Raw genomic sequence first — 15,000 nt, 5'->3', positions numbered from 1 at the left:
AATACTGAGTGTAAATACTGAGTGTAAATACAGAGTGTAAATACAGAGTGTACTGAGTGTAAATACAGAGTGTACTGAGTGTAAATACTGAGTGTAAATACTGAGTGTAAATACTGAGTGTAAATACAGAGTGTACTGAGTGTAAATACAGAGTGTACTACAGAGAGTAAGTACTGAGTGTAAATACTGAGTGTAAATACTGAGTGTAAATACAGAGTGTACTGAGTGTAAATACTGAGTGTAAATACAGAGTGTACTGAGTGTAAATACTGAGTGTAAATACAGAGTGTACTGAGTGTAAATACTGAGTGTAAATACAGAGTGTACTGAGTGTAAATACTGAGTGTAAATACAGAGTGTACTGAGTGTAAATACTGAGTGTAAATACAGAGTGTACTGAGTGTAAATACAGAGTGTACTGAGTGTAAATACTGAGTGTAAATACTGAGTGTAAATACAGAGTGTACTGAGTGTAAATACTGAGTGTAAATACAGAGTGTAAATACAGAGTGTACTGAGTGTAAATACTGAGTGTAAATACTGAGTGTAAATACAGAGTGTAAATACAGAGTGTACTGAGTGTAAATACGGAGTGTACTGAGTGTAAATACTGAGTGTAAATACAGAGTGTACTGAGTGTAAATACTGAGTGTAAATACTGAGTGTAAATACTGAGTGTAAATACAGAGTGTACTGAGTGTAAATACTGAGTGTAAATACTGAGTGTAAATACAGAGTGTACTGAGTGTAAATACTGAGTGTAAATACAGAGTGTACTGAGTGTAAATACAGAGTGTACTGAGTGTAAATACTGAGTGTAAATACTGAGTGTAAATACAGAGTGTACTGAGTGTAAATACTGAGTGTAAATACTGAGTGTAAATACAGAGTGTACTGAGTGTAAATACTGAGTGTAAATACAGAGTGTACTGAGTGTAAATACTGAGTGTAAATACTGAGTGTAAATACAGAGTGTAAATACAGAGTGTACTGAGTGTAAATACTGAGTGTAAATACAGAGTGTAAATACTGAGTGTAAATACAGAGTGTAAATACAGAGTGTACTGAGTGTAAATACTGAGTGTAAATACTGAGTGTAAATACAGAGTGTACTACAGAGAGTACTGAGTGTAAATACTGAGTGTAAATACAGAGTGTACTGAGTGTAAATACTGAGTGTAAATACTGAGTGTAAATACAGAGTGTACTGAGTGTAAATACAGAGTGTACTGAGTGTAAATACTGAGTGTAAATACTGAGTGTAAATACAGAGTGTACTGAGTGTAAATACAGTGTGTACTACAGAGAGTAAGTACTGAGTGTAAATACAGAGTGTACTGAGTGTAAATACTGAGTGTAAATACAGAGTGTAAATACTGAGTGTAAATACAGAGTGTACTGAGTGTAAATACTGAGTGTAAATACAGAGTGTAAATACTGAGTGTAAATACAGAGTGTAAATACAGAGTGTACTACAGAGAGTAAGTACTGAGTGTAAATACTGAGTGTAAATACAGAGTGTACTGAGTGTAAATACTGAGTGTAAATACTGAGTGTAAATACAGAGTGTACTGAGTGTAAATACAGAGTGTACTGAGTGTAAATACAGAGTGTACTGAGTGTAAATACTGAGTGTAAATACAGAGTGTACTGAGTGTAAATACTGAGTGTAAATACAGAGTGTACTGAGTGTAAATACTGAGTGTAAATACAGAGTGTAAATACTGAGTGTAAATACAGAGTGTACTGAGTGTAAATACAGAGTGTAAATACAGAGTGTAAATACTGAGTGTAAATACAGAGTGTACTGAGTGTAAATACTGAGTGTAAATACTGAGTGTAAATACAGAGTGTAAATACAGAGTGTACTGAGTGTAAATACAGAGTGTACTGAGTGTAAATACTGAGTGTAAATACTGAGTGTAAATACTGAGTGTACTACAGAGAGTAAGTACTTAGTGTAAATACTGAGTGTAAATACAGAGTGTACTTAGTGTAAATACAGAGTGTAAATACAGAGTGTACTGAGTGTAAATACTGAGTGTAAATACTGAGTGTAAATACAGAGTGTAAATACAGAGTGTACTGAGTGTAAATACTGAGTGTAAATACAGAGTGTACTGAGTGTAAATACAGAGTGTAAATACTGAGTGTAAATACAGAGTGTACTGAGTGTAAATACTGAGTGTAAATACTGAGTGTAAATACAGAGTGTACTGAGTGTAAATACTGAGTGTAAATACTGAGTGTAAATACAGAGTGTACTTAGTGTAAATACAGAGTGTAAATACAGAGTGTACTGAGTGTAAATACTGAGTGTAAATACAGAGTGTAAATACAGAGTGTACTGAGTGTAAATACTGAGTGTAAATACAGAGTGTACTGAGTGTAAATACTGAGTGTACTGAGTGTAAATACTGAGTGTAAATACAGAGTGTACTGAGTGTAAATACAGAGTGTAAATACTGAGTGTAAATACAGAGTGTAAATACAGAGTGTACTGAGTGTAAATACTGAGTGTAAATACTGAGTGTAAATACAGAGTGAACTGAGTGTAAATACTGAGTGTAAATACAGAGTGTACTGAGTGTAAATACTGAGTGTAAATACAGAGTGTACTGAGTGTAAATACTGAGTGTAAATACTGAGTGTAAATACTGAGTGTAAATACAGAGTGTACTGAGTGTAAATACTGAGTGTAAATACAGAGTGTACTGAGTGTAAATACTGAGTGTAAATACAGAGTGTACTGAGTGTAAATACTGAGTGTAAATACAGAGTGTACTGAGTGTAAATACAGAGTGTAAATACAGAGTGTAAATACAGAGTGTAAATACAGAGTGTAAATACAGAGTGTACTGAGTGTAAATACTGAGTGTAAATACAGAGTGTAAATACTGAGTGTACTACAGAGTGTACTGAGTGTAAATACTGAGTGTAAATACTGAGTGTAAATACTGAGTGTACTGACTCACTACTGAGTGTAAATACTGAGTGTAAATACTGAGTGTAAATACAGAGTGTAAATACAGAGTGTACTACAGAGTGTACTGACTCACTACTGAGTGTAAATACTGAGTGTACTACAGAGTGTACTGACTCACTACTGAGTGTAAATACTGAGTGTACTGACTCACTACTGAGTGTAAATACTGAGTGTAAATACTGAGTGTACTGACTCACTACTGAGTGTAAATACTGAGTGTATTACAATGACCATCTGGTACACAAACACTGCACCTGAACTGCAAATGGTAGCTCAGGTTAATTACCAAATTAATAAGTAATAGCAATGATGAGTTCAGTAATAATAATAATAATAATAATAATAATAATAATACATTAAATAAATTGCACTAATACTATTCTTAATACCTTTTGAACATAATAATATTATTTAATATTGTGTAACTTGTAAGATTATTTAGAATACAATTAAAACAAATAATAGGTAAAATCTTTTATCCAGTGCAGTGTGAAGTGCACAGGAAATGTGTCATTCAGAAGAATTAAGACTTTATAACAACTCAGAGACACCCCAAGGTCCCTACTTTACCTCTCGCTATTAGTACACATATAACCTAGTACCCTTGTTCCCTGTGGGTGTGTCTCAATAAGAGAGTCAGAGGTGTAAAGTTTACACTTACTGCTGCAGCTTGCTCAGCATTCATATGGGTTTGACAGTTCAGACTGTTTTCCTGCTGTGAGTGTGACACAATACTGAAGTAACAGTGTGTGTTAAGTGGTGTTTATTTGGACATAGCAGTGTGTTTGTGGAGGACAGATCACATTCTCTGCAGGGAAACTCTCACTGTGTGTATGTGCTAGTATGTTTGTGTGTGTGTGTGAGAGAGAGAGAGAGAGAGAGAGAGAGAGAGAGACTGTGTGTGTGTGTGCGTGTGTGTGTGTGTGTGTGTGTACTGATGAATGTAGGAAAATATTTAGACTGAGACTTTGAGAAAAGGAGTGAGTAAGCACTGATGGGTTTATACACACACACACAAACACACACACACACACACACACACACACACACACACGCACACACACAGACACTGACCAGGTGGACATAGGGGACGAAGTATCCGTAGAGAGCAGCCGGAATTCCAAAGGCCCAGATCCTGTAACTCAGACTCCTCCAGATCTGGACGTTACAGATTCTCTTTAACGAGGCTGTTTTTGACTCCGCCCGCTGAGGGAGGCGGGGCTTGTAGGTAAGTCCTGCCAGCATGAGTATAAACATCAGGATGCAGAGGACACGTAGGGTGTTGTGCAGGCTGAGATTTTTCAGCATGATCGAGAGCAATGGAGGCAGAGAGATGGTGAAGATGCTGCTCCCCGCCGTCACCACACCGTTCACTAAACCCAAACGCTTCTGGAATTAGGAAATTAATCAACTATAATAATGATCACACTGTATTAATACATACATAAATATTCTCAATAAAGTGTAAGGAAAACAAACCTTAAAGTAATGTCCGAGGATGACGAGGCTCGGCTGATACGCAAACGAACATCCGCACGCAAACACCACACCATACGTAAAGTACAGAGCGTCCAGAGAACTGCACAGATGGACACGGGTTCATTTACATCACCTGGCCATAACTAACTTGTTAGAGCTTACTTAAAATAAATTATCATTTATAATGAGGTATAATTTTTAATCTACATCCATCATTCACAAGGATTATACGAAATAATTAAGAAAATTAAATGTTTTTTTTTAATAAGACATTTTCTGAGATTTTGCTTATGTAAAAAACATAACATTATAAATCAACAATAAAACCAAACATCTGGATCTAAAATGTCTATTTTAAAGAAAAGAGATAGTGAGAGATAGAGAGAAAAAATTACTTTGGAGAGTTTGTTAGAATGAGTAAGTTAAAGCTGAGCTGTTGATTGGTCAGCTGCTGTTACGCCCATTATTACATCATTAGCTGGCAGCTCTGTTGGAGCATTCTATCAATGTGTTTCAAAGTTGTGTGTGTGTGTGTGTGTGTGTGTGTGTGTGTGTGTCTTACTTGACAAATGAACTAGCGAAGAGGCCGATGAGACCAACCGCAGCTCCGCCCACTGCCGTGATCCTGCAGCCGAAGACATCTGTAAACACGCTGACGATCGGAGAGCAGAAAAATATCATCCCCATAGACAGAGAGCCCACCCATGCTAAGGGAGAGAGAGACAGAGAGAGAGAGACACAAGGGAAAGACAGTCACAGAAAAAGAGACAGAGAGAAAAAGAGATTGGACAGACACAGGCAGACAACAAAAAAACAAGCATGAGCGTCAAATGAATCATAGGACTTCCTATGTTTTAATGCACATGTTTTAATTGCATGTGATAAAAATAAGGGGGAGATGTTACCATGGCATCAACCATCTTATATCATGGTTTACATACAATTAGATTCGTTGTACAGCCAGTGTGTACAAAAAAACAACAGTTTCTGCTCCTTTATCATGATGATGAGGAAGTGGAACATGTCCTGTATTACCCCTCTCTCACACACACACACACACAGAGCTAAGATATAGTTTCCGCAGTGCCGAGAAAAGTCAACACTGGATACAAAGAGGAAAAACAAACAGAAAGACAGGACTACCTGAGCAATGGGTCAGTTATTACCCTGTACTGACAGAGAGAGAGAGAGAGAGAGAGAGAGAGAGAGAGAGAGAGAGAGAGAGAGAGAGACAGAGAGAGAGACAGAGAGAGACAGAGACAGAGACAGAGAGAGAGAGAGAGAGAGAGAGAGAGAGAGAGAGAGAGAGAGAGAGAGAGAGAGAGAGAGACAGAGAGAGAGAGAGAGAGAGAGAGAGAGAGAGAGAGAGAGAGAGAGAGAGAGAGAGAGAGAGACAGAGAGAGAGAGAGAGAGAGAGACAGAGACAGATAGAGAGACAGAGAGAGACAGAGAGAGACAGAGAGACAGAGACAGAGAGAGAGACAGAGAGAGAGACAGAGAGAGAGAGAGAGAGAGAGAGAGGAGGGGTGTGGACTTTTAGATTTTTAAGATGCATTTAATGCTACCGGATCATATGTACATGTTTAGATGTTTATAAAAGCAGAAATGTCCTGTGTGATTGATGTGTGATGTCCCGCTGCATCAGCACCAGTTTCATTGTATTTACTCTGGGCTTTTGTCCCCTGGAGGTCTCCTACTGACTGTCCACTCACTGCTGCTGCTTTCACACAGCTGAATCTCACCTGAAGTCACCAGCAGCATACACAGTGTACACAGCTCACATCCAGTATCTCATGTGTGTTGTTAAAAACATGAACAGCTGACTGTAGAAGGACAGAACGTATTTTAATGTGGTGGTTCTTACAGCTCATCAGAATCATTTACATTTCGCTGGTGAACTTCCCAAAGCTCCATCATCGTGGATGACCATTTTTATAATTACAACAACTAACCCTAACCCTTTAGAGGTAGAGGCTGGAGGCTCACAGTAGAGGCTCACTGTGATCAGTCCATTATGGACAGGTCCCAAACCACACACAGCAAGGCCACAATGCATTATGTTTTAGCTGCTGCTTTTCATCAAAGTCTAATTTTCTGGAATATGACACAAGAATATTCAGAACAATAAGCAGACAGATAGATGAAAAAAAGATAAAAAGATATAGAGATAAACAGTTACACAGACAGTGTGGACTGAAGCGGGAGTGTGAAGTGAGACAGGAGTGTGGAGTGAAGCGGGAGTGTGAAGTGAGACAGGAGTGTGGAGTGAAGCGGGAGTGTGAAGTGAGACAGGAGTGTGGAGTGAAGCGGGAGTGTGAAGTGAGACAGGAGTGTGGAGTGAAGCAGGAGTGTGGAGTGAAGCGGGAGTGTGAAGCGAGACAGGAGTGTGGAGTGAAGCGGGAGTGTGGAGTGAGACAGGAGTGTGGAGTGAAGCAGGAGTGTGGAGTGAGACAGGAGTGTGGAGTGAAGCAGGAGTGTGAAGTGAGACAGGAGTGTGGAGTGAGACAGGAGTGTGGAGTGAGACAGGAGTGTGGAGTGAGACAGGAGTGTGGAGTGAAGCGGGAGTGTGAGGTGAGACAGGAGTGTGGAGTGAAGCGGGAGTGTGAAGTGAGACAGGAGTGTGGAGTGAAGCAGGAGTGTGGAGTGAAGCTGGAGTGTGGAGTGAAGCGGGAGTGTGAAGCGAGACAGGAGTGTGGAGTGAAGCGGGAGTGTGGAGTGAAGCGGGAGTGTGAAGTGAGACAGGAGTGTGGAGTGAAGCGGGAGTGTGAAGTGAGACAGGAGTGTGGAGTGAAGCGGGAGTGTGGAGTGAAGCGGGAGTGTGAAGTGAGACAGGAGTGTGGAGTGAAGCAGGAGTGTGGAGTGAAGCAGGAGTGTGGAGTGAAGCGGGAGTGTGAAGTGAGACAGGAGTGTGGAGTGAGACAGGAGTGTGGAGTGAAGCAGGAGTGTGGAGTGAGACAGGAGTGTGGAGTGAAGCGGGAGTGTGAAGTGAGACAGGAGTGTGGAGTGAGACAGGAGTGTGGAGTGAAGCAGGAGTGTGGAGTGAGACAGGAGTGTGAAGTGAAACGGGAGTGTGAAGCGAGACAGGAGTGTGGAGTGAAGCGGGAGTGTGAAGCGAGACAAGAGTGTGGAGTGAAGCGGGAGTGTGAAGTGAGACAGGAGTGTGGAGTGAAGCGGGGGTGTGAAGTGAGACAGGAGTGTGGAGTGAAGCAGGAGTGTGGAGTGAGACAGGAGTGTGGAGTGAAGCAGGAGTGTGGAGTGAAGCGGGAGTGTGAAGCGAGACAGGAGTGTGGAGTGAAGCGGGAGTGTGGAGTGAGACAGGAGTCTGGAGTGAAGCAGGAGTGTGGAGTGAGACAGGAGTGTGGAGTGAAGCAGGAGTGTGGAGTGAGACAGGAGTGTGGAGTGAAGCAGGAGTGTGGAGTGAGACAGGAGTGTGGAGTGAGACAGGAGTGTGGAGTGAAGCGGGAGTGTGGAGTGAGACAGGAGTCTGGAGTGAAGCAGGAGTGTGGAGTGAGACAGGAGTGTGGAGTGAAGCAGGAGTGTGGAGTGAGACAGGAGTGTGGAGTGAAGCAGGAGTGTGGAGTGAAGCAGGAGTGTGGAGTGAGACAGGAGTGTGGAGTGAAGCAGGAGTGTGGAGTGAGACAGGAGTGTGGAGTGAAGCAGGAGTGTGGAGTGAAGCAGGAGTGTGGAGTGAGACAGGAGTGTGGAGTGAGACAGGAGTGTGGAGTGAAGCAGGAGTGTGGAGTGAGACAGGAGTGTGGAGTGAGACAGGAGTGTTGTGTTTAAGCCCAACATTATTTAGTATGTACACTAATGCAGAGCAGTCTACAGCTTCTGGTCTCACTCTAAATGACTCAGTGGTCAAATGCTTAGTGTATGCTGAAGACCTCACTCTGGTCCCCTGGTGAATGGATAGAATTGTGACTCTGAGGAAGGAGGAGGCTGCAGTAATGATGACATGATCTGGGGTTCTGATGACTTTTAGAAACAAACTGAAACAATTCAAGAGATTTACACTCAACACTAAACACCTGTCCCACTGGTGTACTTTACTAACAGCACACACACTTTATATTTAGTGTCTATGTTTATTAACAAGTGATGGAAACTTCCACAAATGTCCTATACTGTGTTCTGTCTCCTCAAGCAGAAGGGACGTGCTTTGGTCCTGATTTGCTGACTCACTGCAGCACTAAAGCAGATGAAGCCATTACATGGACTATGCAGTGAGCAGAATAGGAGGAGCACATCCAGTAGTGTGTGTGTGTGTGTGTGTGTGTGTGTGTGTGTGTGTGTGTGTGTGTGTGTTACTAAACCACCACATTGTTTCATGGATTTATACAGAGATGTTTTATGTTTATTTAAAACCACAATACTCAAGCTGATATATTGCATATTCACACACACTTACTTACACTCCATACTCTACTACTTGCACAGAATTATGGGATATGTAGGACAACTGAGCACACACATACATGCTGCCTACACAAACTAACCAGTTGAATTCACCTCAGTCTTGGACACACAGGAGAGCTGTTAAAGTCGTTCCACCTCCTTACGAGTAACTCTGATTGGCTGCTTCTAGTGACCTCACAAAACATGTGGCCAGTATTACACTGTCTCTTCCTACTGAACATGGGGTGATATATGTGTGTGTGTGTGTGTGTGCGTGTGTGTGTGTCTCCCACCATTCAGTGACCTTCACCTGAACAGGATTTCTAAGATCAAACACAGTGTTAATGAATAACTCAACATCTGTAATGCTCAAGGCCACATGTTTATTATAGTCTCCTCCTGTCTCTAAAACATGTCAGTTGGCCTCTAAATAACGGCTTTATTTTTGTGTCTCGGGGAAAAGAAACCACATCATGGAATATCTCATACATGGATGTGTGCTGTCGAGAAACATACACACACACACACACACACACACACACACAGCGCTTCCCCAAATCTAACCCTCAAACCTCTTTGTACTTGGTCCCCAAATTTACCCTTAAGTCTACCCTTGTGTTATATAAATATTTTTCCTGTCTCCATCCAAAGTCCACTAAATCTACTTCTTAAAACTGTAGGTTTTGTGACATAAACCAAGATTCACTACATCAGATCTTTTTCAACCTTTAATTTGATAAAGCTACCAACATCATTCATGTGAAAGGCAACTAGAAATGGGAAATTTAGGGGGAACCAAAAGCAAGGGAAAGATTTACATGCACCTTTTTAAATACCAGCTGTTTCTGTATTATTTTCTTAAACTATTCTTGGTTTCATCAGTTTGCTGAAGCCAAAGAGCATACAGAGCAAGTAGGGATCTCACCGAGGAAATGGAGGGAACGGGAAAGGGATATCAAGGAATTTAAAAAACATTAGATGTACAGTAAAGGCTCTTAACTCAAATGGAGAAAATGAAGCACCACGGTGACATATATTTACAGAGCGACTTACATTTTTATCTCATTTTATACAACTGATGTTAAAGTACTCAGCAGTCACAGCATGGACCTGGGATTTGAACTCCAATCAGTAATCCAGGTCCTTAACTACTAAACTACCACAACTCATGCCCATGGTAAAGCCTGGTGATGGCAGCATCATGCAACAGAGCTGCTTCTCTTCACCCAGGACTGATGCTCTCATCACGACATATAGGCCTGAAACTGAAGATAAAGGAAATGTCACATTCCAGCACAATGTACAAGTCCCAGCCAATGTAACAAACAACTTCAAGATTTTTACCATAAACTATTTATAGCATTTAGGTACAAACCAAATATACCATTTCTTTCCCCCAAATCTACCCTCAAACTCTGTAATGTTCTAGTCCTGTAATCTCTTCCTAAATCTGCCCCTCAGCATTGACATCTATTGTTCCTGAATTTAAAACCTAAATAAAATACAGACTTTTTACTCTTTTAAAACAACCTGCCACCCCTTTTTATGTTTCAAAATACACCCTTTCTTTCCCCCAAATCTGGCCCCCCACTGTGAGATTAGCCTGTGCTGCCTCATTAATCCCCTCTCTGAGCCTTTTCAGACCCAATAAATGCTGCTTCCGACTCAATTACGTGGGATTTACACCTCACTGGGAGATTAAACACAAAGACAGAGCTCTGCTGGAGCTCGTGCCTGACCGTCAGCCGCCGTAAAGTGCTCGCAATCTTCAGAAGATCAAAGTTCCCTCAGGTCAGAGATCACGTTCCTGAAGTGTGTGTGTGTGTGTGTGAGAGAGAGAGAAGAATAAGTCAGTTTACTAATTTGAGCAGCTCTTCCTCATCGCAGCTCAGAAATAGACTTCAGACAAAGATAGACTTGCCCTGTGTGTGTGCGTGTGTGTGTGTGTGAGAGTGAAGACAGCTGGACAGAACCGTCGCTGATGCAATCTTCACCCCACATTACATAAAATACTGTATTATAACTCATGCAGTGTGTGTGTGTGTGTGTGTGTATGTGAACTCAGCACATAACAACAAATGAACAAAAAGTCAGACTTTGAACAAGAATGTAAACATACATGCTGAGTGTGTGTACTGAAGTATTGTACTGAGGTGTGTATCTCAAGTCAACCATATACATCTGTTGCAGCACACAGTCACATGAGACAACATTCCTCCATGGAGCTACATAGAACAGCACAGAGATAAGTGTGTCTGTACAACCTGGTGCTCACGGTGTGAGACACAAGACTACAAGTCATTACACAAAACCAGAGTACATACTGTATATTATACTGTACATTGTGCAAAAATATAGGAATCTGAACAAGAGGGTTGTTTTAAACATATCTACACTGATGTAATAGCAGCAGTTAGATGAGGTATTGTAATGTGTTGAGTGAAGAACATCATGTAAACAGTTTGAATTGGTGGTGCTGTAGACATGGATGTGTGTTGGATGAGTGTGTATTTGGTGCAGATCTACGGTGGCCAAGAAGTAAAACACATGAACAAATCCCAAAACACAATGACAAGTCAGACAACCCAGAAACGGTAGTGTATCGTTTTTGAATGGAAACTTACTGATCATTGGACAAGACACCTGTCACTCAAGATATACAGGTATGGAATCTTATGTGTAATGTGTAAAGTTCTCCGTTTAAATATAAGAAAATAACAGAATTAATCCACAGTAATCCAGTCCATCCATCCATTCCAACTTTTCCCTGCAGCAGACTATTGAACTTCATGTATACTTTGAGTGACAGGTGTCTTGTCCAATCACAAACTACACCAACCGCTTCCGGGTTGTCTGAAATGTCCTTGTGTTTTCTGATTTGTTAATGTGTTTCGTGCACCGATTCAGACAACCTGGAAGCGGTAGGTATAGTTTGTGAATGGAAACTTACCGATCATTGGACAAGACACCTGTCATTAAAGATATAAAGGTGAATGAAAGGTGTCTCGTCCGATGATGGTAAGTTTCCATTCACAAACTATACCAACCTCTTCTGGGTTGTCTGACTTGTTAATGTGTATTCGGATTTGTTAATTTGTTTTCAGATTTGTTAATTTGTTTTGGGATTTGTTAATGTGTTTTGGGATTTGTTAATGTGTTTTGGGATTTGTTAATGTGTTTTCGGATTCGTTAATTTGTTTTGGGATTTGTTAATTTGTTTTGAGATTTGTTAATTTGTTTTCGGATTCGTTAATTTGTTTTGGGATTTGTTAATGTGTTTTGGGATTTGTTAATGTGTTTTGGGATTTGTTAATGTGTTTTCGGATTCGTTAATTTGTTTTGGGATTTGTTAATTTGTTTTGCACTTCCCGGCCACCGTACAGATCAGCAGGTTTGGACATTTACATTTCTAGCATGTGGCAGACACAGTTATCCAGAACAACTAACATTTTCCTGTTTCTGTGCCATCTGACTGAACACCAAGCTTGTGTTTAACTATTAGAGTTAAAACACAGCACATCTCTGTACAACAAACACATGTGTGTGTTCTGCTCTGAGCAACGTGTGTAAATGTAGTGTAGGGAATTAATATGTGTAAATGTTGTATAGTCATTAGTACTAATTCAGATGAACTCATCTACCTGATCTGTGTGTCTACAGTGACACACCTGAGTCTGATTAAACAACGTGAGAACTCTGTAAGCTCTTAATGACAAGTAACATCACATTCTAACACTCCATGCTGCCAAACCACAACATTTTCCTTTTGCCCTTCAGGTTTTTCCTGTGAGTGTCAGATATTGGTGTGGCATGATTTATAGAGCAGAGTATAACAGAGTCATTACAGTAGGATGAAAATCCTTATAATTAATCCTTACTTTTCCTGGTAATAAAAAAAAAATCCAGCTCAAACATAAGGAGCAGGTTACAGGCTGTTTCTGGGATTAGGAGACACAATGAAAGACAATCTACAGAAAATAAAAGTATATAGTTACTGTTTAGGTATAAAACTGTCTCAGACTTTACTGAATTAAAGAACACTGTATTATTATTATTATTATTATTATTATTATTGTTGTTGTTGTTATTGTTGTTATTTTGTTCCTCAATAATATGTTGAAGCATTTATTTTTCTATCTATATTATTTAATCTTTTTATCTTTTGAGAGGAAAACAATGATAAACTATAGCACTAACAGTAATTAAAAGTTAATTGTATCACAAATAAATAAATAAATCCGTAAATAAAAGAAAGTCTTCTGCACATTAGTGTGCACGCGACACGCACGAGCTCTTCCCCAAACAACACAGTGCTGTTTCTCTGTTTAAAGAGCGTTATAACAGCTAATCAGCGGTATCAGTGACACGTAAGAACAGTGTAAGGAACGGTGTAAGGAACGGTGTAAAGAACGGTGTAAGGAACGGTGTAAAGGCTTAATAACGCGTGTACGAGATACAACACGAGTGTCTTGGCTCGCGCGCGTGCAGCCATGTGGCGCGAACTTTGTTCCACGCGCAAGGCTCGCGCGCTGCCAAACAGATTAGCTTATGCAGCTAACGTGAGGAAAAACAGACACATATACAATCTACAGCGCTTTATGTTTATCACACAGGAAGCTTTAAGGTAAATGTGATGTAAAGGTGATGTGTAACGACTTCATACCTGTCCTGAAACGCAGGTCTTGGTCGTTCTCGGAGCCGAACTCCTTCAGTAGGGACACGAATAAGATCCCGAAGGCGTTTTGGATCCCGAACACCGAGCCGTTACACCACATAGAGGCGAGCATGACCACCCAGCCCCAGCCGCCCTCTGGGTACTCAGTGTCCGCCTGTTTCCCCTTCACCGCCATCCACTTCTCATCTTCTAACTGCTTCACCTCGGGGTTTACCTCAGGATTATCTGCCCCAGTTAGCTGCTTCTCCTCAGGGTTTACCTCAGGATTATCTGCCCCAGTTAGCTGCTTCTCCTCAGGGTTTACCTCAGGATTATCTGCCCCAGTTAGCTGCTTCTCCTCAGGGTTTACCTCAGGATTATCTGCCCCAGTTAGCTGCTTCTCCTCAGGGTTTACCTCAGGATTATCTGCCCCAGTTAGCTGCTTCTCCTCAGGGTTTACCTCAGGCTCCTCTGCCGGTACCGTGGGCTCGGGTTCCTCTGGACCTTCGGGTTCATGGTTCTTGTCCTCCGTCATCCTGAAGAGCTTCTGACACACTCTGGATTTACAGCCGTTTAAAAAGGATTTAATAAAGATTGAAACAACTCTGTTCTGATTTATGGACTTTTTATCGTAGACATGTTTAAATCTCTCCTGGTCTTTAGCTTTGCTACACACTGATACGCTGAAGCGCTGCGGTTTACTATTTATAGATACACGGCAGTGGGCGTGGTCTCTCTTGCATATTCATAACTTTAACTGTGTGATTGGACAGGAGGCATTATATCTCATAAAATCAAATAAATACAGTAAAGCAGTAATAATTCATAATGTACTCATTATACACTGAGCTAAATGTAAAGATTTAGTGAAATCTGTCTGTATTCTTTCTGTTTATTACTGTGGAACTGTACATCTGGTGTGATGATGACTATATTAATATATAATCATTAATATTTATAATCATGTAAATTATACATAGGACTGACATCATACTCATAAAGCTTAAACACTTCCTTGTATAGTAATGGGGTATCTGATGTCATTTAGTGTCCAAGTTAAATAAAAATATTTGAATAATGTGTATTTTATTAAAAACCAGACCCAGAGTGTTATAAGCAGTTATAACCACAGGCACTTGTATGTAAATGTCCTTGTGTCAGGACTGAATACACATACAAGTTGCTGGTTCAGCAGATGTTTCAGAGCTGAACGTTCACACAGCTTTTATACACACACATTTATACACTGTAGGTCATTCAACGACAAGGAAAAAGTATTGGCACCCCACAGCAGAACACAACCCAGGTACAGTTAGTTTCCTGTGATCATCAAATCAATAGCATGGAGGTCCAATAAAAGCCACAGATAAGTAGTCTGTCTGTACTGCTGTACACTGACAGAGGAAACACACAGTCCTGTAGAACCTCCACTGACTGGGAGCTATTATAAACAGAGCAAACATCATTATTATATCACCACCGATCA

At 40.6% G+C, this 15,000-nt stretch overlaps 1 protein-coding gene across 1 annotated transcript in view; it reads right to left on the bottom strand.

Annotated features, from left to right (window-relative positions):
- The window catches only part of slc16a10 (solute carrier family 16 member 10), a 22,083-nt gene extending 7,895 nt beyond the window's left edge, over nt 1-14,188 (bottom strand). Inside the window, exons 1-4 of the mRNA XM_060882744.1 lie at nt 13,524-14,188; nt 5,028-5,172; nt 4,466-4,565; nt 4,061-4,375 (exon numbers count right to left, since the gene is read on the bottom strand). Of these exons, the coding sequence (XP_060738727.1) occupies nt 4,061-4,375; nt 4,466-4,565; nt 5,028-5,172; nt 13,524-14,049 (1,086 nt within the window). The 5' untranslated portion in view covers nt 14,050-14,188. The remainder of the gene's footprint in view (nt 1-4,060; nt 4,376-4,465; nt 4,566-5,027; nt 5,173-13,523) is intronic.
- Between the last annotated feature and the right edge of the window lie 812 nt (nt 14,189-15,000).

The sequence above is a fragment of the Tachysurus vachellii genome, chromosome 12 (genome assembly GCF_030014155.1).
Source record: "Tachysurus vachellii isolate PV-2020 chromosome 12, HZAU_Pvac_v1, whole genome shotgun sequence".
Taxonomy (NCBI): domain Eukaryota; kingdom Metazoa; phylum Chordata; class Actinopteri; order Siluriformes; family Bagridae; genus Tachysurus; species Tachysurus vachellii.
Note: the sequence above shows the minus strand (reverse complement) of the source record. Positions and strands in the feature narration are given on the sequence as shown.